The following is a 22,112-nucleotide window of genomic DNA, read 5'->3' as shown; positions in this document are numbered from 1 at the left end:
CTCAGGAAACACATGCATCGCATGGGCCTGGCAGATGATAGCCTCTGTAGGTTCTGTCAGGAAGAGAAGGAAACGGCACTGCACGAGTTGTGTCAGTGTGAGGGGCTCGTGTGGCTAAGGATGTTACTTCTTGGGGAGGAAAAACCAAGGCCTGTGAGCTTTACCTAAGAGTCGCTCTCCAGATCTCTGGAGGATGAGCTTTAGAGTGAGGGGAGCCACAATAGATCCAAAGAGATCGCAGTGGCGTAGGCCTTGAGGCCGCCCTAGTCTAATCTGTCTATCTATCTATCCATCCATAGCCCTCATATCCCACGTAATACTGCTTAACACCAAAATCCCCTCTTCAAATGCTTGCTTATGTTGTAAATTAAAATTAATTATTAAATTCTCGTAATCGTAGATAGTAACTTTTTAGTACCAAGTTTGCATCACAAATATCTGTTTAAAGTCTTAAAGTATGAAAAAGCTACTTTTAGCTATTACATTTAGCTTTTGCAAGTTTTCTCTCATAACTCAATTTTCTGATATCTCCTTTCAGTGAGGTAAATGTATGATTGCTTTTGTTCTATCTTCAACCCAACCAAAAATATTTCTTTGTTTGGGCTCCTTTCAGGGTCAACTGCTACTTATTTTCAGTGGCAACCGAGTTAAGAAACTAATCCATCTTTTAATGACTGTTGTAGAGCACCTAATGAATCTTATTTCGAAACATTCTTTGGAAGAGACCTCCTAAGTCAAACTTTCGGCTTCTTCACTCCCTGTTAAACCATTCGGAGCCTTAACCTTATTTATTGCTGCAGCTTTTCTGATAAACATCGTTTGATCCAAAGAGAAATCTTCCTTTAAATAAAATTAGTAAGTAATTAAAAAAAAATATGGCAACTATGAAGCTACGTTAGACTTTTAATGTAAGATAAACCCTACGTAATTCCTCTTTAAGCCCAGGTTGTTGAAGACAGAAACTGAACTAAACAACTGGTAATAAAAAAAAAACAAAAAGAAGATATACAGGTGCTTGAGAACTAAGAAAAATTCGATGTTAGTGTAAATATATGTGTGTGGCAAAGGAATAAGTTGAGGAATCCTTTGTTTTACTAACTAGATCAATGCAGCCGACAGACTTTATTGTGGAGAACAAAAGGACAAAAACTGTTTTTAGGGGCACTACTGGGGAGGATACAGGTGGAATTGTGCTCTTTGGTGAAGATTACTGGCATTACTACTAACGGTTATGTACCTCTACTAGAGAGAGGTCTCATCTATATTCACTGGGCGCCTGCCTTGGATTCAACCCTACTGTTCTGCTTAAAGAACAATTTTGCTACTGACATTTCAACTATTTTTTAATTTTATTTCAGTTTTTAAATATGTATTTTCAATTTTCAGCTTGAACTCAACTTTAATGGTTTTAAAATTTTAATGGCAAAACTAAGATGTATTATTGGGATATTATTTAATGGTTAATGTGAGAACTTTGTAGTGAAGTACGCCTGAAAAAATAGGCATTACTTTACTTTATTAGGCTTATTAAAGGAGTGTTAAATAATTTTTTATAGACAGATCTGTTGAATAGTTTCCTACAGCCGCAATTTGTAACATCTCAAAGGCTTTATCAATAACATCCCTTTCATAATACATTCTAATTGGCCAATTAGGAAAGCTGGGCATCACTGATGAGACGATTTCATTCTGGTATCCTATTTAAAAGGAAGAAGCCAGATTGTAGACTGTTAGGTTTGTTAGGTAGGTATGGCTTCCTTTACTTTCGAGTTAAAAGTTCCTCAAGACTCAGCTTTGGGCGCCATTTTGTTCATCACTTGTATTGATGTTCTAAAAATGGTTATTGCATTCACAGATGATGTCACCACATTAGATTGCGCTCCTGATACGGTGATAGCCAAATAGAGGGCTGAGGAAAGTTTATGAGAGTGGAATCCAAGCAACTCATCAGCAACAACTTTGAAGAAGATCTTCCGATGGTAAAGTCCTACGAATTTCCTAGGGAACCACGAATCTCCTCCATTAGGAATAACCCATTTTGGTATATTTCAACCACTTCTGACCAACGGATTTCTTTTTTAGGAAGCGCTGGCTAGTGCTGGCAGAATGTTTATATCACAAAGTAACTGATATTTCACAAAATATTCCAGAGAACTAAAGACGATGTAAAAAATGGTAACACACTGCCGACCTCTCTCAGACTTCTAGATCTTATCGGCTGCATAGATCATCCTGTTTCTAATATCCCAAATAATATAATGCCACTTCTGGTTTGTCCAGTAGGTGCCGTGTCTGAAGTCATATTACACTAATTATTCTTCAAATTAACAACCTCCTGTTTCAGCACAACATTGCCAGTTGTTTTACCAGTCTTAAGCCCGCTCGAAGTCGTCAACCGCAAGTTGAAACCGCTTAGACCTCCTCAATCATCCCGAAACGATGTCTCTTAAGGCTCCTTTTGACGAGTTGTTGGACAGTATTGGTAAGCTAACAAATTTGGCATCTTACTTTTGCCATTCCTGCCTTTTTTTGGAAGAAATTTCAACCTTTCAGTTCTTTTACTTTTTTCTTCTTTCTTTTTTGTCGTCATTTAGGTATAGTGTTACAACAAAATAATTTTGGGGTCAAATTTATGGTCTTAACTTAAGACAAATTTATTGCTTTTTCATTTCGATTTTAATTAAAAAAAAAGATCAGCTTTACCACAGAAAATGGTAGATTAGTTGGAAACTGTACAAATACAAAATCTAATCGGCTAATAAAATTGCGCGCGAAATAAATTAAATGAACTGTATTATATGTACAAAACGATGACATTTTTCTTAATAGATTGTGTAATGCAAGCATGCACCATGGAAACATCGATTTGTGCCATATGATATGTTAAAGGTACTAATTACATAGTGTACTTATATAATATACATATATACAATGAATAAATTAAATGCACATGCAAGATATGGACAATTTCATAATAAGAAACAATTAAAATCTATTTCAAATAAGGCATTTAATCTACTTCATCTTAAGGGTATTTATGAATGCAATCACCATAAAAACAAAAAAAAAAGTGTGTTCGATATTTATCCCATTAATTAATTTTTCAATAATTAAATTCATATCCATTTCTATCAAAGCTGAAGTAGAAAACAATAAGAAAAGATTAAAATAAAAAATGCTCTACTTCAACTAATTAAACATTTATATGGGAATTGAGCCAACTGATGGAACTGTATTTGTTAAAGAAGTAACATTGAGTTTCGAGTTTCAAAATCCTTCTTCAAATCTTTTACTAATGCCCGATCTGTTTTAGACATAGTGCAGTGGCTGTGAAGAACAGCTATCCAACATCAAAAATTAAAGACGCCTTTCGACAAATGGCATTAATATTGTATATTTTTGTATTTTGCTGTCAAATTAGTTTTGAATACTCCTCAAATATCCCACTGACGGTCATGGACCAATGAGTTATGCCTACAATAAAGAATGTATTTTTTTTTTTCATTTATTTTGTAAGCGTTTTTGAATAAAGACGAATTAGTATTATTTTTTTTTTGGTTATTATTATTATTATTATTATTTTTTAATGATTTAAGGCGCGTCAACATCTAAGGTTATTGGCACCCGGAGCTTTTTCCAGTGCACTGCCGGCCTCCGGACAGTGTTCTCTCGTTACAGACAACACTGTCCATCACCGGACAGTGAGCTGTAAGAAGCTCCTAGGAAGAGAAAATTATTATTATTATTATTATTACTTCTCAAATATAATATTCTTCATAAAGTAGTTTTGTAGAACCTAGCCGGCCACCGACAACTTTTGTAAAGACTTCTTTACTTCCAAGCGTTTTTCTCATAAAAGTATCTCCACTTATAAGAGTAAACGCTCTGAAGTAACTTATATATATACACTAATAGTAATTATAACATTTAAAGCAAACACTGCCATTTTAGTAAAGTTTAACGCGGAAGAGAACATCTCCGAGTTCGCAGTGAGCTCAAAAACTGGTGAAGAGCAGTTATCACTTGGCAAAATTATCTTCTTTAGCTTTTCTGAACTACCTTGCGATAATATTTCTTCAACTAACAAAATCTATTTTGGCTACTGATTTTATCACGATTAACTGGCTACCCGTAAAGTAAAAAGCCCCTTTAACAGGTACTTTGGTAAAAAGATATTAGTTCTGCAAAAGGAGTTGATAATATGAAACTAAATTCAAAAAACTAAGACTATATTTAACTAAATTATTGAGCTAAATCAAAATAATTAATTTAAAAATATCTGATTTACCGAGGTTTATGGAAAAATTTAGAATTATCTAAATAAATCTCTTTAAATCAAAATTAGTTCTACACAGAACAGTTACAAATATTCATAATTAAGTTAATGTAACTCCATTGTTAATGTGTATCTATTAGCATTAAGGCTAACAAGCTTTACCGAAAATGTTGAGGACAATATCAAATTGAGCGAAGTAAAGTTTGGCATTAATCCAAATTACAATAAATAACTTCTGATTCAAGTTGGCATTGTATTTATATATTAGGTGTCCGTCACCTTGCTGAAGGTGTATTATCAGTAACGTGCATGCCATTGCAGAAATTATAGGTAAATATCTTAAAGTTCAATTTTTAAACTATTATTCGCTCTAGTCATATTAAATTACAGTTAGAAAAAAAAAAGAATTACATTTAATTAAGAAGAATGTTAAATTAATTAATGCCCAGAATTCATCGGAGGAATCGTTAGTATTTAAGTAAAAAGGTTACTTCAGGAAGACAGATATCCTTTTAAAAGACTGCTGTTCTTTGTAGCTCGATTTATAAGTTATTTCACAAAACTGATCTTTGTTTGGGTGATTTGAAATGTATAAATTACTAACGTCAAGTTTCAATTCAATTTTGGCAAAACAAGAAAATAATGTCGACTTAATTCAAGAAACTTGTCAAGCTAAGATCCTAAAATTAAAAACAACACTCTCTCTCTAAAAATATTTTAACAGTATAGCTGTATATTCTAAAAGTATATACCCATTTTTGAACTTATAAACGACTTGAAATTAAAGGATTGTAAATTGTGATTCAAATCCCCGTTCCTCATTTAAATTTGTAGATATAATCTATCTGTAACTCAGGTTGCAAAAGTTTTATAAAAATGAAACATCTTTGTTTTGGCTCAATTTTCCTTTATAAATGTTTTAGACAGTTAATTTATGTTACCGCCTAAGTTTTGGTGAAAAAAGTTAATAACATTCGTATTAATAATATTTTTTGCTTCTGAACTTTACAAAACCATAATAAGTTCAGAAATTAGCTTTGTGGTTAATGCCCTGGACACCCAAGCGGCGATCCCGCGTTCGATTACAATGGCCAATAGACTGTAATGAGAAAATTAAACACCGAAGCCGGTAGTGGACTGAAAAACTCAGGGCTCCATCAGATGTTGACTTGCCTCGAATTCCAAATATAATTATGATAGAAATAAATTTTATTCGTTTTGTATAAATGATTATAGCTACTATTATAATCACAGCTCTAATAAAACAAGAAAACTTTTTCCTCCTCAATTAACATTTAGCGATCTAAATTCTTGAGCGTCATCTCTGAACATCCTTCTGAGCTTTAGCTGAACCTGCTGGACGCCGTCTCTGCATCTAGCAACCTGTGACATAACATCTTGGAACAATCTTCATAACTCCATCTAACTCCGGGTCACCAATTGGGCTCAGGTGAGTAATTTTCGGTGCCTTTTCCTATTCCAAATTCTAAAAATGTTTACCCAGATTCCATTGACTCTTGTTATCTGTTATAGCCTGGTAAATTTTCAATTTAGATTTGATAGACGAATTTCCGTAGTCTTGAAATTGAAATAATAATAATTGACCAAAATCTGCAGTCTGTTTTAATCGCTGAATATCTAATTCGGCGTTTGAGTAAGAGGTAGAATGAGAAGAATGCTTGGCACTAAGAAATAGTTGGCAGTAGCTCCAGAGAGATTACTTAGTTCAATATATTTTAAATTACCACGCAGAAAAGCATTTAAATTGAATGGTATCGGAAATAAGCTATTGTTTAGAGAAAAACTAGACGGAACATGTTAACCGGGCGAACCAACCCGAGTACTAAGGCTGCTATAACTTGCCAATTTCATAAAAAAGATAGGCAAAATTTAAATTCAAACCAATTTATTATACTAATAGTATAAACAATTTATTATACTACATATCATCATCTTTCATTGCATATAGTGAGTTGCGATTGCATTCGATTTCGATTCGATTTTAATCGATTGGTTCCCAGAAAACAGGAATTTTTAAAAGAATTACCTGATACAAGATTATATTCAACTTTAAGTATATCATTATCTTGCTGTATTTGTAAAAATAAAATAAATTTGTTTACGGACTTCTTTCTTAGATAAATATGTATTATTTTAAGTTTTCAAGTTACTTTTTTAAAATATTTCTTAAGGACTAATTCTTTTTATTTTATAACTAAAAAACAAAGAATTAGTTTTATTCTACAACAGGATTTAATTATTTCCCATAAATAGAAACAATGAATATAGTTTTTCTTGAAACAAAATGAGTTACCGCGGTAAAAGCGTACAGACAAACTTCAGAACCAAAATTTTCTTCCTAAACAAGAAGTAAAACATTGTACACTTTTCCTGAATCTGTAATTTCTTCGAATTAAAATCGCTTCAACACTTAAATACAAAAAAGCGTCCCCAGACTTATCAGCGCCCAGCAGAACTCCGGATAGTATTCGCTCGTTACAGACAACATCTTTCCTCAACCGAACAGAGCTGACAAAAACCCTCGTAGGTAAACAAAAATGCGTTCATTTCTATAAAAAGGATTTAAAGAATAACATACCTACATTCTAAATTATTCCTACAACCATTTAAGATCAACTCCAATTCTTGTTCTTGACAAATCAATAGGTAAATAACTTTAAAAAGGTCAGGATTTCCTGCTCTGTTCGGTAATGTAGCAGATGAATGACTCGCAAAACCATCTTTTATCAAAAATATTAATTATTATTAACAAGGAAAGGATGGTAACTCCTCTCATTTTATAGTTTCATTAAGATTTATTTGTTACAGAATCAAGCGTATCTGCAGTTGTAAATTACAGCAACTAAAGTAATTGCCAATTTTTTCAAGCGGAGCTTAACTTCTAACTATCCAATAGTGGATATTTTACAATTAACATTATTTATTTTTTAAACTTGCCATACGTACGGTCTGGGAATCTCTCATTTATGAATCCACTACACCAACATTCACTCTAAATTTGAATAAAGTTACTATTTTATTTTAAAAAAAAATTGAGAAATGGAGAACCCGTAGGCCTAAAAAAAATGTTATGGTTGTATTTGTGAAAATTAGGAGGAATTTCTTTGCAGGAAAATGCATTTAATCGATCCCCCGAAAAACGTAATTTCTCTATTTAGAGAAATTAAACTAGCTGCTGCAGTGTATCTATTTTGGTCGCGGATAGAAACTGGGCTACTACACGGAGTAAAGCCATTCTTCTTGTTTTACCTGATTTTGAAACAAATGAACGTTTGCTTAAAATAGTTTTAGTAGTTTAACAAATGAGGAGTAGATAGCTGTAAACTCTCTAGGCGTACCGTTCCGGAAATAAACTTATTGTTACGAAAAGACTCATTCTGAAAATCACTGGGCTAGCTTAAAAAGTGGGAACGAGTTAAATACTATTTTTTGGTGTTTGTTCGTTTTAACAGCTGATTTAAAAATTATCAAGGTTAAGGGATAAAGGTTGATCCCATTATTAATCGACTTTGTCGTACATTTCTTTGTGTTATCGGGAATAGAGGCGGCGATGGCCTGGCCGAAGAAGTGGAAGGCCTCTGATATAAATATGGATAGTAGGCCTAATTGTAGTTGAAACAGGATTCTATGTTACAGCATCGATTCCCTGAGGAACTTTCCTTTCACAATTAGCGTTCAGAAACTCAGAAATGCTTTGAAAATGTATACTCAAAAGTTAGAAGCAGAGACCAAAGGAAACATCATTTTTAAGTTCTGTATAAATTTAACTGTTTCTTTAGTGATGCCCTAAACTGCTAAAATGTAATAAAGATGGTTGTATGATGCGCCTCTGATATGTACCTGTACTTTTATATCGGATATACTATGTTCAAATTAAGGAAGGTCAGTAGTTCTACCTTGCATTTGCAAAATCCACTGAAAGCGGTTTTATAATACTTAATTAGAATTAATACTTGAATTTACATCAACTCAGCACGTTTAATGAATGCACAAAAAAAAGAAAAACAACATACCAATTGCGTAAGTTAAAACATTGACATTAACCCTCAAGTATACGAAGGTTTTAATTGAAATGAACAAATTTAAATGCGGAAAAGACTTAATTAAATGGTTTTTCCAATTCTTTGCTATTTTCACAGAAAAATTCCAATGACGTTCTACAACTTGGCAATTGAAATTGAATAAATTCAATAAATAAATAATACTTGTTTATAGTTTTAGAATATCTCACTTTATCCCAGGAATTGTGAAATATGAAATAAATATCTAATAAATTAATTTAGGCGATATAATTTATTTTTCAAAGGAAAGCGGGCATTTAATATCTGAATTTTGGGTACCGACTGTTAACGGAATACAGAATCAAGACTCTATTATTTATTTACAATATTTAAGGTACGCTATTGTAGTTCTAAAATATATTATCACTAAAAAAAAAGAAATAACTAATGTGCACAAAAATAAATATTGATGTGCCCACAATTTGTCAGGTTTTAATTAATACCCCCACGAATAGATGCAATTTAATCTGAATTTGAGAAACTTCAATGAGTCAGGTGCCCACAGTTTTGTTCCATAAAGATAATTTATCACGTTAATAAGACAATATAACTTGCATATTGTGTTATAATTATAACACAAAACATTCTGCATTGATAGAAATAGGTAACTTATCCAGTTTTGTATTGAAACGCGCGATTAACCTTTCGGTTCTGAATTGGCTCTTCAGAGTTATTTAAAAAAATAAGAAGAATTTCCCCCCCAAAAAAGTTAATGTTCGCGAATCTTTGGAATGTGCATGGAATTCTTCAATTATGCTGCGAGCGATTTTACATTAATCCTAGAGAATAACGGAAACTAAATACTGACCCTGTCATAGTGAGGATGATGAGCGAACGGCGGGAATGGAGGCGGCGGTGGCCTGGCCGAAGAAGTGGAAGGCCTCTGATATAAATATGGATAGTAGGCCTGATAGACGACCTCCGGACAGCTCATGCCTCCACCTCCTAGACGATCAATCTTGGCGTAGATGTATGAGACGACACAACATGACACCTGCACTGACACTCGCGAACTGAACACACTTTAGCCACCTCTTTTACAACAAAATCCTAACAGACTTTTCTAGATTGGGACCACGCCTACATAGAGTAAAAGTGTGTCTGTGAGTGAAACGCCATCTTGCCACGCCTATCTAAACCCTCATTGGTCTAACTTCATCATCGACCCACACCATACCACCGCCCCACCCGGGTTACACAGTAGAACTTCAGTATCGTCCACTCCGCTTTGTGTGTGTATGCCTAATCCACGCCTGTTATTCTACAGCTTCAACATCATCGCCCGGCGACTCACAGTTACTGCAACATTAATAAATGTCCCTCCCTCTCTCTCACTGCATATTCCACACCCTCTCGTCCAGAATCCACTAGCCGGAGGTATAAATCATGACAGATATATACACCAACCCCTGTCAGTTCATTTAATCACAATATCTATAATCGATTGCAGTTGAGCGCATGATACAACCTTTATTATATACTGACTTCTGACCGCCCATACAATATGACTCTTCCTGCATTCCCATTAATTATAACAATATTGTCACTGATTACGAGACAAATCAAAATTCCCCTGCTTACTGAAATCATTTATTATCTCTCTCTTTCAGCCAGAAGTGAATTTATTTCATGGCTTTAACATGAAATAAATCTATTTCTGGATATGAGAGCGTACAATTATTAAATAATAATTTAAATTGTTTGATAAAACTGTATAAAAATGTAAAGTAAAAATACCGCAACAATAGATTAATTATATTTTCTTGGAATTTTGGCATGATTACAAAAATGCAAATGCAAGAATGTACGAAATTAGAAGACGTAGAGTAGTTAAATAATGTCAGGACTGGTTTCAATAGAAATTGAAGAATTTTCTAACAGCTACGACTATTAATCTTAATTTGAATATTTTTGTACTAAAAAGGCAAATTAAAATGATATACCTTCCAGTTCCCAGTTGTGAGCCCAATCTTCTCTTATGTTTTTACTTCTTACGAGCTCACATGCAGTAAAGTGCAGAGTAACGAGAGAACAACGGCTCTACAGTACTTTGAAAAAGGATACAGGCACAACCGTTCTAAAATAAATAAAACTGCTACTCTTACAAAACGTGTAATAATACAGGTCATGAACACGAACAGTAACTAAATGTATTTACGTAATAAGAATGTATTTACTCTATACTGCAATTTATTCAAATTTTACTTTTGTCACTTACATCTAAAACGTTTTGACCAGAAGGATGAGGACGATGACAGAGGGGAGGTACAGGGAAGATACAATCCGCCGCCAGAATTTTTGGAAACTATGAAATTTGTCCTTTACCAACATCTTCATAAAAACCACAACTTTTATCTTCAGTTTCCAAACTAATCAAGCTATTTTGTTTCTTTTTCTTTTTTTTTTTTAATTTAAGAAATTTTGTATTTTGATAATCGCTAACCTTAAGTATGTAAAGTTCTAACTACGGCAAACTCTCCATCAATTAAGTTGGTCCTCTAAGTTGTGGTGTAGAAGCATACTAGACACGCAAAGCTCAGATGTATGTATGTAAGTTAATGATTATTGGATTCGTTTCTTGTAATGGTCTTATTTTCTTAATACGAGAAGGTTACATATCTTCAGGCTATCCGCCAACTTCCACTAGTTCCTGATTGATAGTTATAGCCTGCCTAATAAAATAGGACTTGTTTTACTACCTTTTTTTTAGAATCGCACTAGGTTTCGAGAATAATAAAAATCCGATGGCATTTTTTTTATGGACATAATTTTATTTAACTATCCATTTATTAATATAATAAAAATAATTATTATTATACGGAATGCATTCGGGCATAAAGGCATCGATTACTCAATTATGTTCGATAAAGAAGAATCAAATATAGAATTTAGTAAAAACTATCCCACTCTCAAAAATCCTGAAGAATGTAGAAAATGGTCAGACAATCGAAGTGTCCAAAGATAAGAACTTATGCTATATTAGTTCTTGGATTAGCAATCAGAGTGATACTTTAGCACAAGAAATTCCAATAGTTAAGATACTCTTTACCCTTGAAAAGAAATGTTACTCTGCTGAAGTATGTGTACATGTTTTAATAAAATCAATCATATCTATCCTATAAAGTAAAGTAGTAAAAGTAAAGTAAAATAGTAATTGCCTATTGCTTTACTTCCAACTACCTAAGTGAACTGAAACAGGCAGTCGAAACCTTATTAAATTGCTGTAAAAAGTGTATTGACGTCAAAGGGGCTTATTTGGAATAAAAAATAATACGAAATAATACTTTTTGTATTTACTTTCTATTTTCATATTGTGCAAGAGTCAATCATTTAGTGCAGAATGTTGAAGGAAATTCGATAATGAGTAACACAGTGGCGTGCATGACCGCAAGGCACGCGCGGAATGCCTTAAATCCAATGTTTTATTTTGTTTCTATTTTAGACAAAATTAGTCAATGTATTCACGTCTCTGAAACAATTCGTTTCCCCATGTCTACAAGTTCAAAATGTTCTGTAGATGATTTGATAGGAGTTCTTCAATGATAATTAACAAAAACGTGTAAAGCTTCTGTATAGCCTGCAGCTGATGTGACGCCAACTAGTCTCAGGCTGCATCCAATAAACAAAAGCTCCATGAACATGTGCATTTAGTTCGAAGGATCCATGTAGAATTTTCATCCATCTAAAATTTTACCTCCTACACCTTCTTGTGGGCAGAGCTAAATAGAGAAAATGAAATTGTAACAGAGACCAAAGAATTCAGGCGAAAAAACGGCGCCATTTTCTCTGACCTAAAGTTCTTCCGATCCTTTCAATTGTCTCGAGCAACAAAAATAAAACTGCCTAAGATTTTGATCTTACCTACAGCGGAAATATGGACTCTTTGTGATGAAGAAATGCCAAAGAGCCGGGATGAGCGATGAAGGAAGCCAGGGCCCACCTGCTGGGATGATGTAGAGCTATGTAATAATTGTACGAAACTTCAAATTCACTTGCCATACAACAATCTTTCAAGTGCAGATCTCAAGAGAGCAATACGAGTCCATAGCACACAACGTCAGCAGTTTTCTGTTTTAAAATACGATTTCTGTGTTCTTGCTCCAAATTAACACAGAGCGATAGATCGCTGATTTATTTTACAGTAGTGTCTTTCGTTGAAAAGTGTGGCCGAAGAAGATATAATCGAACAATTATTTGAGAAAGCTTTCTGAATTCGAAGCTTCTCATAACATAAAACTTCACAAATTTAGAAATATTTCTATTTCATTGTTTCAAAAAGCTGAATGCCTGTCTCATAAATCGTTTCCTGTATCATAAATCGTTTCCTGATGTAGCCAGAAATGTCTTATTGTAATTTTGATGGAATTATTTTTTTGACGGTAATAAAAATGTTTCTGGCTAAAATTTTTCTCCCTAATGAAGATCAAATTGTCCTAAAATTTTAGGTAATTCTTTTTGCAGAAGATTTCGCAAATTCTAGATTATCTCTGCGAATGGTAAGCGAGTAATAACAAGTACGTTGATAGATAACTAGTGAATGAAACTTTATTAACCTTGTCAGTTTGATCAGTGAAGATAGTAGCAGCAAACCGTGGTATGTTGGTATGGAATGCACCAAACAACAAAGGTAGCAAGAGGCCAGGTTAAGAGAACTAATGTAGCTGTGTGTACATAGCAGTTAGTTCAAAGGGAGCCATTGGTATGATCCACAAAGTCCGACATGCTCTTTCTCTACACCCCCTTTACTACCTCATACTTGATTGAACTAAACATAACACTCAACCTCATTCCAATGTACACAACTCAACGACTACACAAAGACGTCACTCAACCCCAAACATTTTTGTGTTAATACCAATGATTTTCTAGATACAGTATGATACTTTGGTCTCTATATTGACAGTTGACTGACGTGGAATCCCCCATCCAAGAATCAAAAGACAAGAAATCAAAAAAATTACTATTTGCTAGCTTGACTACTAGACGGACTAACAGTTATTGATTTACTAAATTATATGTAAAGGTATATATTTAGTTCTGAAACGGAATATATACATATATATTTACAATATTCTAAGTGAATAATCAACTAACGTCTCCGTTAATACCTTTAATAATGACCTCAACATACCATTCAACAACTACATCTCTGCTTGTCACAAAAAAAATTGCATTTTCACATCTTTGTTCAGTCCCTCTGAAGTTTGTTCAAGCTCTCTTATTAATCTCTTTGTAATAACCCCATTCGACGAATAAAGCGTTGCTAGACTCCGATTTTCGGCGTTGTTTACTTGTTGCACGAGATCTGCTCTTAAAATTGTTAACTTCAAAGAAATAATTCACTAATAAAACAGAACCAAAACTACTGCCTCTAGAAACTTGAAATTTCGCTACTAGATTGGTTTAGTCTTCTAGACATTCAAGAAAAGTAGATTTTTTGAAATTAAATCTCAAAGGAAGTGTCAAAGTTTGCAAGGAAAAAGTAATATAAATCTTAACATGGAACAAAGCATAAAGAATTTACTTAAATAAATAATAAGTTGTATGTTTTTTCTGAGTTTCTTATTGCTGTTAAACCCATTTTCACCATTTATTTAGTGTTGGCGGACCACGCCACTGGTGAATTCAAAAAATGCTCTAACCTTCCCTAATAAAAATATTTTTTTATTTTCTCTGAAAAGTCTCAGAAAGACACTAGGAGTTTGATTTCTTTGGAAATATTTTTTACTTGTCGCTTTATTCTCGAGAAAAATGTATAACTCGAAAGAAATGTCACACTATTTTCTATAGTTAATGATTCTGTCTCGACCCTGTCAGTAAATTTCTCAAAAAATCTGATTCCATGACCCGATTAAAAAGGGATTACCATACCTTACTTCTTCTGTTGCTAAATCAATACTGAATTCACTCTTATAAGATTCTTAGCAATTACGAGTATTTGGCTCTATACACTTAAGCAAAAAGCAAAAACAAATGAAAAACGTATCCATTATGCAAAAGTTCGGGATGTAAAAGAATCACGGCCACTTCTGGCTTAGCAATACCAAGAATCTTTCAGCCAATCATTCCTTTTGAGATCATATAAACAGCGTGGTTTCATTTTTTAATGTGATATTGTATACGATATTTATCAATGAATTATATATAAATTTATACAACCACAGAATATGTTATATGCCAAACTTTATTTGTATGGGGAAATGTTAAAAAATAAAATGAAAAGCAAACGTAATGTCGAAATTGGACCGAAATCAAACCTTAAGAGCTGAATAAGATGTCAATTTTTTATTATTATTTTTTTTAATAAATAAAACATGCTTAATAACCTGAAACTAAAACATGATGAAAAGAATCTACTAAGTACGTAATGTAATTAAATAAGAACTGCACCGATGGTTGAAATTCGACCCCTAAGGCGTTGAAAGCAGTAGTGTCGGAATCCGTTTGGAAAAAGAAAATATCATATGCGATTAGAAGAGTAAAATTAATAATTAAACCCTTATTTAAATCGCAACTAGACATTCCAATCAAAACTACTGCCGACAGAGAGTTGATGCTCCTTTCAATGTGCGCTAACCTTACAACGATCTCAACATCCCATTCGCACAACTTGCCATGACAAAATATCAAAAGTTCCATTCTGCTCTCCCTAATTGCTCTAATCCTTTAGTTTAGCCTCTCGCAGAGCCTGTTATTCCTAACAATCAACCACGTCGACTGAATCACCAGTGGCCCCGAAACTTCCTTGAGGTCTGAAGATCATCAATCACATCGATATCCGGCAGAGAATACTATCTCTGGGTAGTTTCTCTTCTCCTTCACTTTATACAGATTTACTTATTGTTTATATTTATACACAGATAGTAAATTGCTAAATAAATTTTAAAAAATCGTAACTAATACGCACAGAAAACAGTATTTGTAATAGTGGAATTTAATTTTGCGGTAACCCAAATCCGTCGAACTTAAGTTACTTGAAGTAGCAAATTCGTTCTGCTTTTTCATTTAAATATCATTTTTTGGGGTGTGATCTATACTACTTTTACTAGTAATTTTGCTATAAAATCTGAGCTTTTTTCTTCAGTATTTATTTTTGAATTCTATAGATATAATTTCCTGCTCAAATTTTCTTTTCTGGTTTCTACCTGATTTATCTTTAATTTTTTTTTGTATTCAATTTCTTTTTTCTTTTAATTTAATAGATAGAGGTGGTTTCCTTAAGGTCTGCTTCCCAATGACAATTCATAATCTCAGGGTTAGCATTTAGGTAGATGGAGTAGTTTAGAGAAGTTTGTTTTTTCGTGTAGTTAGTTCTACGTTGTCTAGTATAGAGTGAGTTCCGCCAGACTCTGATCTTTACAGCAGATTGTTGAAACCTAGTGGAGTGTTGAAATCGCCTTATTGAGCGAAAAAGCTAATAGAAAACAAAAACAAGTAAAGTAGTAATCTATTTCTTCTGGCATGTAACTTCTAAACTTCCAAATTAGATATCGTGGACGAAGGCTCGAACTTATTAATATTTATCTAACAAATAAAACGTTTCTTACACGAGGAATCTCATACTTAAAAGTCCACGCTCATAACCACTACATCATACCAGTAAACTTCAGAGATAATTGCGAGAAATTCACTCTAATGAGAATTACTTTGATCATAAGCGTACTTCTCAGATAGTACGATTGACCCAATGAATTCTTCGAGCATCTAAGATGAAGATATAAATGTCATTTGTATTTTTCTTTGCTGAACTAGTTCCTTTACAGTGAGGTACCTTCTAACGTGATCTATGTTTCATGACTACTACTTAGGTAAATCCGATATTCGTCAAGAGAAGTTTAACTGAAATAAAATTTTGCATTTTCAGGGAAAGAGTAGTTAGAAAAATAGGAGAATTATTAAATTATTCCTTAAGCTTTTATGCACCTTTTGTTCAACGTTTAAGTTTCTTATTTTATATATATAAATACATATTTCACCTATTGGTTGTGTTCTGATAAAATTGTGTTTTTAGTAAGAATATTCCTCCTTTCTAATAAGATTATTCCAAGTACACAGGCTTCTTTCAATCACATTACCTGAAGCTATCATTCTCATTGTCGTCGACATTTAAATTGAATAAAGAGTAAAAATCAGTTGGTTTACCTTTATTTATGAATACTAAGATTCCGTCTAATTAAACCTGATAAAAAAATTAAAAGGAAAAAAAAAGTGTACTTTATTCTATTTATTTCTTTAAAAGACCGCTAGGTTGCACTGCTTGATAGACATTTCAGTAAAGTAATATCAAGCAAAATCAAATTCTACTTTATCTATTGTGCTTTCATGTAAGATTTTTCACTTTCTGAAGGGTTAAAAAGAAAAATCCTATCTCAAAAATCTTTAATATCTTTGCAGTTTACAAAGAAAGTATTCAAATGTTCACAAATTTAAACTTTGATGTAACAATCGATGAAAGGAATAAGGAATCCTAGAATGTATATTTTATGTATATTATTAACATATTAATATGTTATGAGCTTAAGGAAATTATATCTCACCTCCATTCTCTTATTTAATTTAAAAATGAACAATTTAGAATCGTAGTTGTAAACGATTCGGGACGTCACTTTTCAAAAGTATGAACCCATTATCCTGGTCCATAATGGTGTACCATTTGGTCCCAGATATTTGAAAAATAAATTTGCAAATACTATTGCAAGTATGCACCAGACGGTTAACGGGGCAACACCAATAAATATATTGTCAATAATGAATTAAATGTTGTGGGGTCTTAAGAAATAGGAAGATTGACTGAATCAACCAGTAAAAGCTTTATTTCGTTGAAAACTTAACTGTAAACTGAATTTTATGACGCAATTAAACAAAAACAAACAATGAAAGAAAATTAATGCTAATGACATCGATAATATTATGGGAGATATAATATCGATGGATGCCATGAGAGAAGATTTTTGTCCCTAGAAGCAGCAAGCAGTCGGCTGGGTATCCATGAAGCAAAAACTAAGTATATGCGCACGGTATGTGGTTCTATTAACAAAGAGCAGCAATTGACCACTACAAATTAAAGATTGAGAGGGTACATGAGTTTGTTTACCTAGGATCCTCTAGTAAAGTAAAGTAAAGTAATCACCTATTTTTTCAGGCGGGGCTTAACGTCCAACTACCAATTAGGTGTCGTGGACGGAGGCGACTAGCAAACATACTTTACTATTAATTTCTTTTATTAACCATTAAATAAAATCCGAGGCCTAAGACCGGGAATCGAACCCAGTACCACAATGAATCCTCTAGTATGTAGTGAAAATAAGGGAAACCTAGAAATTAAAAAAAAGAGATTATGAGAAGAGAACAATTGTTATTTGGGGCCTAGTAAAATAAACTTATCTCTCGTAACACGAAAACAGTTGTACAAAACGCTAATACGACCAGTGCTGTCTTACGTCTCCGACGTGTGACTATGATGAAAACAGATGAACAGGTCATAGCGATCAAAACGTGCTTCGTAGAATCTATGGACCCATATGCGATTGGCAGAATTGGAGAATTAGGCGTAATCGAAAAATTCATACTTTGTTAAGGAGTCGAAATAAAAAAACTCGTTAAATTGCTTCTTAGTGAGGATGTCTATTGAAATCGCAAAGAAAATTATGGAGGGCATTGTACCAGCTTCCAGGCGGGCAAGCAGATCAAGAATGCAATGGGAGGATTATGAGGCGGCAGAAGCACTGGTAATGCTTGGGTTCCGCATCTAAAGGGCGACTGCGACGCTTGGCGACCCGCAGATGCCTCAGCCACTTGAGATTGACGTCCAGCGTAATTTTAATGTTCATAGGTTGATAAAATCGTTGCTGATTTTGTGGGCAAAATTCTGAATAATTTGCTGCTTGCTTGCGTTATCGATTATTAAAAATTGAATCGCTTATCGAGTTGTTTTGATATTGGTGGACACTGAAATTTAGTGAAAAATCTTCACTTTCGCCTGACGATTAGATGTCTATTTAATTTAGACAGAGACTACCCTTCCTTACTAAGTGCAATTTTTAATACTAGTCAAACGCATAAAATTTTCAGACGAATTGGCAAATGCAACATAAAAATTCGTATACGACCAGTCCACCAAAGTGCACATGAGTTTTTATTTCCCATTAAGAAATATGTTGGAGATCTATTCGCCGCTTTTAGGACCAACTTATCTAAAAAAGATTAATTTTTTGCAACTGATGTTTCTCTTCTACATTTACATATAAGTAGTAAGTACACAAACTAAGCAACTTAATTTTGTAGGTTATAGTGATGCTTACTTGTATTAGAAGGTTATACTAGTTAACGGTGCATTGTTGTTAAATTTCACGGATTTATAGATTTTGGCCAGAAATTTATTTTGAACTAATATGACAGCACTAATTTTTCGTTAAATTTTAATAGTATTTATTCCATACATTGTTTTGCATTATCACGAACAAAGATGAACCAAAGTGTTAGTGGTGGAGAACTTACCCACAAAAGTGATTTCTTTAAAAATTTAACTAGTTTTAAGGATGCGAAACGTGATATAGAGACAGTTATAGATCTTCTTGTGGAAGGAAATATTTATGACAAATTAACTGTTGAGGAAAAAGTAAAACATGACCTTTTTGTTTCATATTCGTTATCATCTTTATTTTGGATGTGTTTGAGAACTCAAGGTATAAATCCGACTTCCCACGTGGTAAAAGCAGAGATAGAACGAATACAACAATATGTAAAAAAATATAATCGCGTAAAAGAACGAAAGAAAGCTCCCCAACTTCAAAAAGCAGCAGCGAACAGATTCGTAAAACATGGACTTTGGGATCCCAAAGAGAAACCTGAAACAAGTAATAAGCGAAAAAAATTTGATGAAGACAACGTTGGTGAATAAAATAAATAATAATGGTACGGATATTTCATTTACGATGTTCTCTTATTATTGAATAAATATATTTGGACAGTGGTTTGGTTCATAAATATCTAGTTTTAATTCACTGTTTTTCTGGAAAACCTATAGTTTTAGAACGTTACATACGATTTAACACTTTAATCCAAAATTTCAGTCATTATTATTTATTTTTGCCCTGCTTTCGACCTAGGGACTAGTTCGTCCTTAGAGCGTAACTAATAGCAGTTATCATATTTGTTTACTTTGTTATACGGGGACTCCTCACCTACACACCTCAAAAAAGTAGACCGCATACAATACAGAGCCCTGCGAACATGCCTGGGCGCTCTGAACTCTACTCCCACAAACGCGCTGTTAACGGAGGCGAAAGAGGCTCCATTGAAAGTTAGAAGGAATTTGTTAGCCTCCCGATTCCTAGCTGATAGATTGTTCTTGATAAATCAACCCGTCATCGAAAGGATAAGTAGACTCGCTCTCAGAATCCTTATTGAAAGTTATTGGAAAAGAAAGAGAACACCAATCCTAGTAGATCGATTCTGTACACTGTCGCACTTCATGGTATCCCTCCACAGGACTGAAAACCTTCCTACCTTTTCTTTCGAGTTGGAATGTACTCTGGGTATACCGGAATATGTTCTCACTAATTTTTACCGTTACAACAAAGAAATTCCTGAGTCGGCCAATAATGAAAGCTTAATGTTAAAATTGCAGCTATGTTTCCCTGGTGCTTACTATTTATATACTGATGGGTCAAAATCCTCGGAGGGGGTTGGTTGCTCTGTCTATGATCCGCAAAGCAATTCCAGCATGTTGTATAAGCTCCACTGTAATGCCTCAGTTTTCACTGCAGAACTCACTGCCATAAACAAATGCCTACACTCACTTCCGTCAATAGCAGCTCAATCTATAATAATACTCTCTGACAGCAAAAGTGTCCTGACCAAACTAAAAAACCCCGGCCTCAACTCCGCGTTCATTATGCTCGAAACCGTACACCTAGTACATATGGCGATCCGTGATGGTAAAATGGTTCGGTTGATCTGGATAAAGGGTCATTCAGGAATTCCCGGCAATGAGATCGCAGATTCTAGAGCAAAGGAGGCGATAAACCTGCAGTGCCTCCAATCTGAAAATCTGTTACCCTCAGACATAAAAATTTTTGCAAAGATCTCCCATTATAAGGAATGGTCCTTAGAATACGAGAGTTCTAAAGTCCTCAAAGGAAAATTTTACACCTCCCTCCAACCAACAATACCAAAAATACCATGGTTTAAAGAATACTGCGAAAATAGATTTTTTACAACAATGTTCAGACTCCGATTCAATCACAACTTCTCCCCTCATCACTTGTCACGTATTGGTATTTCTGCACATAGTAACTGTTCATGTTCTTCTGAATCAGTAGTTGATGCCAACCATCTGATCCTGGACTGCAAGAGCCACCAAAAAGATAGAAATAAATTATGGAATGCAATAATTAGAACAAAATGTCCACTTCCCGCCAACCTGCACACTATCCTCACTACACCAAACCAAGACCTGTATCTGGCTATTTATGATTTCATAATCAAAAATGACATACCTGTTTAAGAGCTCAAGAGAGGCAATCCCAACAATTGAACTAATAATAATTACAATGATAACAATAAGGACACCAGAACGGTAGGAATAGGTGTTGTCCATTAGAGCATGGGTAGCCTCTGGCTAATCTGTGTCAGCAGGAAGCCATAAAAAAAAAAAAAAAAATACTTTGTTATACGGAAGTTATGAATATTTACATTGGTAGTGTTGTGTAGCTATTTTTGTGTACTATACGTAAACAAACAGGACAGAAGAAGATACACTAACCTTAGAAATAACAATGTAAAACAAAAAATTATAATCGTCAATAGCATACGCCCTGAAGGTGACCTAGTCCCCTACATCGAAAGCACGGCAAAAATAAATAATAATGACTGAAATTGGGAATATTCTTGGTTCCTTTCGGATTAATGATTAAGTCGTCAAAAACTATGAACAATAGGTTCTCCACAATGTAAGACGGAAGCCAAACGACAACATTTTCACTGAAATGGATCACATCTTTGGATTCATCAAACAAGAAAGCAAAGGAAGGTACTTAGAAGAAACTCACCCACTGGAAAAGAAGACCTAACATTCCTAAACAAATAATCATAATAAAACAATAATATTTTTCGTAATTTTATAGAAGTAATTATACAATAAAAACCTTGCTAAACATGGCAGCTATCTATACAATTAGTTACTACCTACTCTTATCGCTATACTTGCAAACATATACTGAATATTCCCATCAAAATCAAACACAATGACATTTATAAACTCTGAATTACATTCTAAAATAAAATAGACTACTTCCACAAAGACCTAGTTCCTAGGTCGTAAGCTTGACAAAAATAAAAAATAATGACTGAAATTGGCAATATTCTTCCAGCCTTTCGCATTATTGAATCATTACCAAAAACGATGAGCAATACTTTATAAAGGCATTAACTTTTGCCTAATGCGTAGTGACTTAGTTAAATAATGCTGTCAGTCGTACGTGTTAGATAGATAATTGATAGATGTAGCAGATTTTAGCATCCTGGTTAATTAAAACTGATAGTTGTAGCATACATATAACATTGAGTTTTATGGAAGAAAAATTGATAAAACCGAGACCAAAATATCAGTATGCAAAATTAGCTAAAATAATTTTGTCTTTAAAATATGCACTGATTTTTGAAGAAAGTAATAAACTTCAAACTTGTAAGAGAAAGTAAAAATATATGTATAAAGCTGTTCTCCGCAAGAGGGCAAAGAAATTGCAACAATA

The 22,112-nt window shown here is 33.7% G+C and overlaps 1 protein-coding gene across 3 annotated transcripts in view; it reads right to left on the bottom strand.

The window, feature by feature from the left end:
• vg (transcription factor vestigial) overlaps positions 1–10,214 on the bottom strand; it is a 126,900-nt gene extending 116,686 nt beyond the window's left edge. The window contains exon 1 of one of the 3 annotated variants that reach the window (XM_074133718.1): positions 9,167–10,214. In XM_074133718.1, coding sequence (XP_073989819.1) covers positions 9,167–9,292 — 126 coding nt within the window. In that variant the 5' untranslated portion in view covers positions 9,293–10,214. The remainder of the gene's footprint in view (positions 1–9,166) is intronic. The other 2 variants (XM_074133710.1, XM_074133701.1) reach the window with 2 other exon arrangements.
• Positions 10,215–22,112: the final 11,898 nt, after the last annotated feature.

The sequence above is a fragment of the Rhodnius prolixus genome, unplaced genomic scaffold (genome assembly GCF_049639745.1).
Source record: "Rhodnius prolixus isolate KJV_2025 unplaced genomic scaffold, Rpr scaffold_1, whole genome shotgun sequence".
NCBI classification, from domain to species: Eukaryota; Metazoa; Arthropoda; class Insecta; order Hemiptera; family Reduviidae; genus Rhodnius; species Rhodnius prolixus.
Note: the sequence above shows the minus strand (reverse complement) of the source record. Positions and strands in the feature narration are given on the sequence as shown.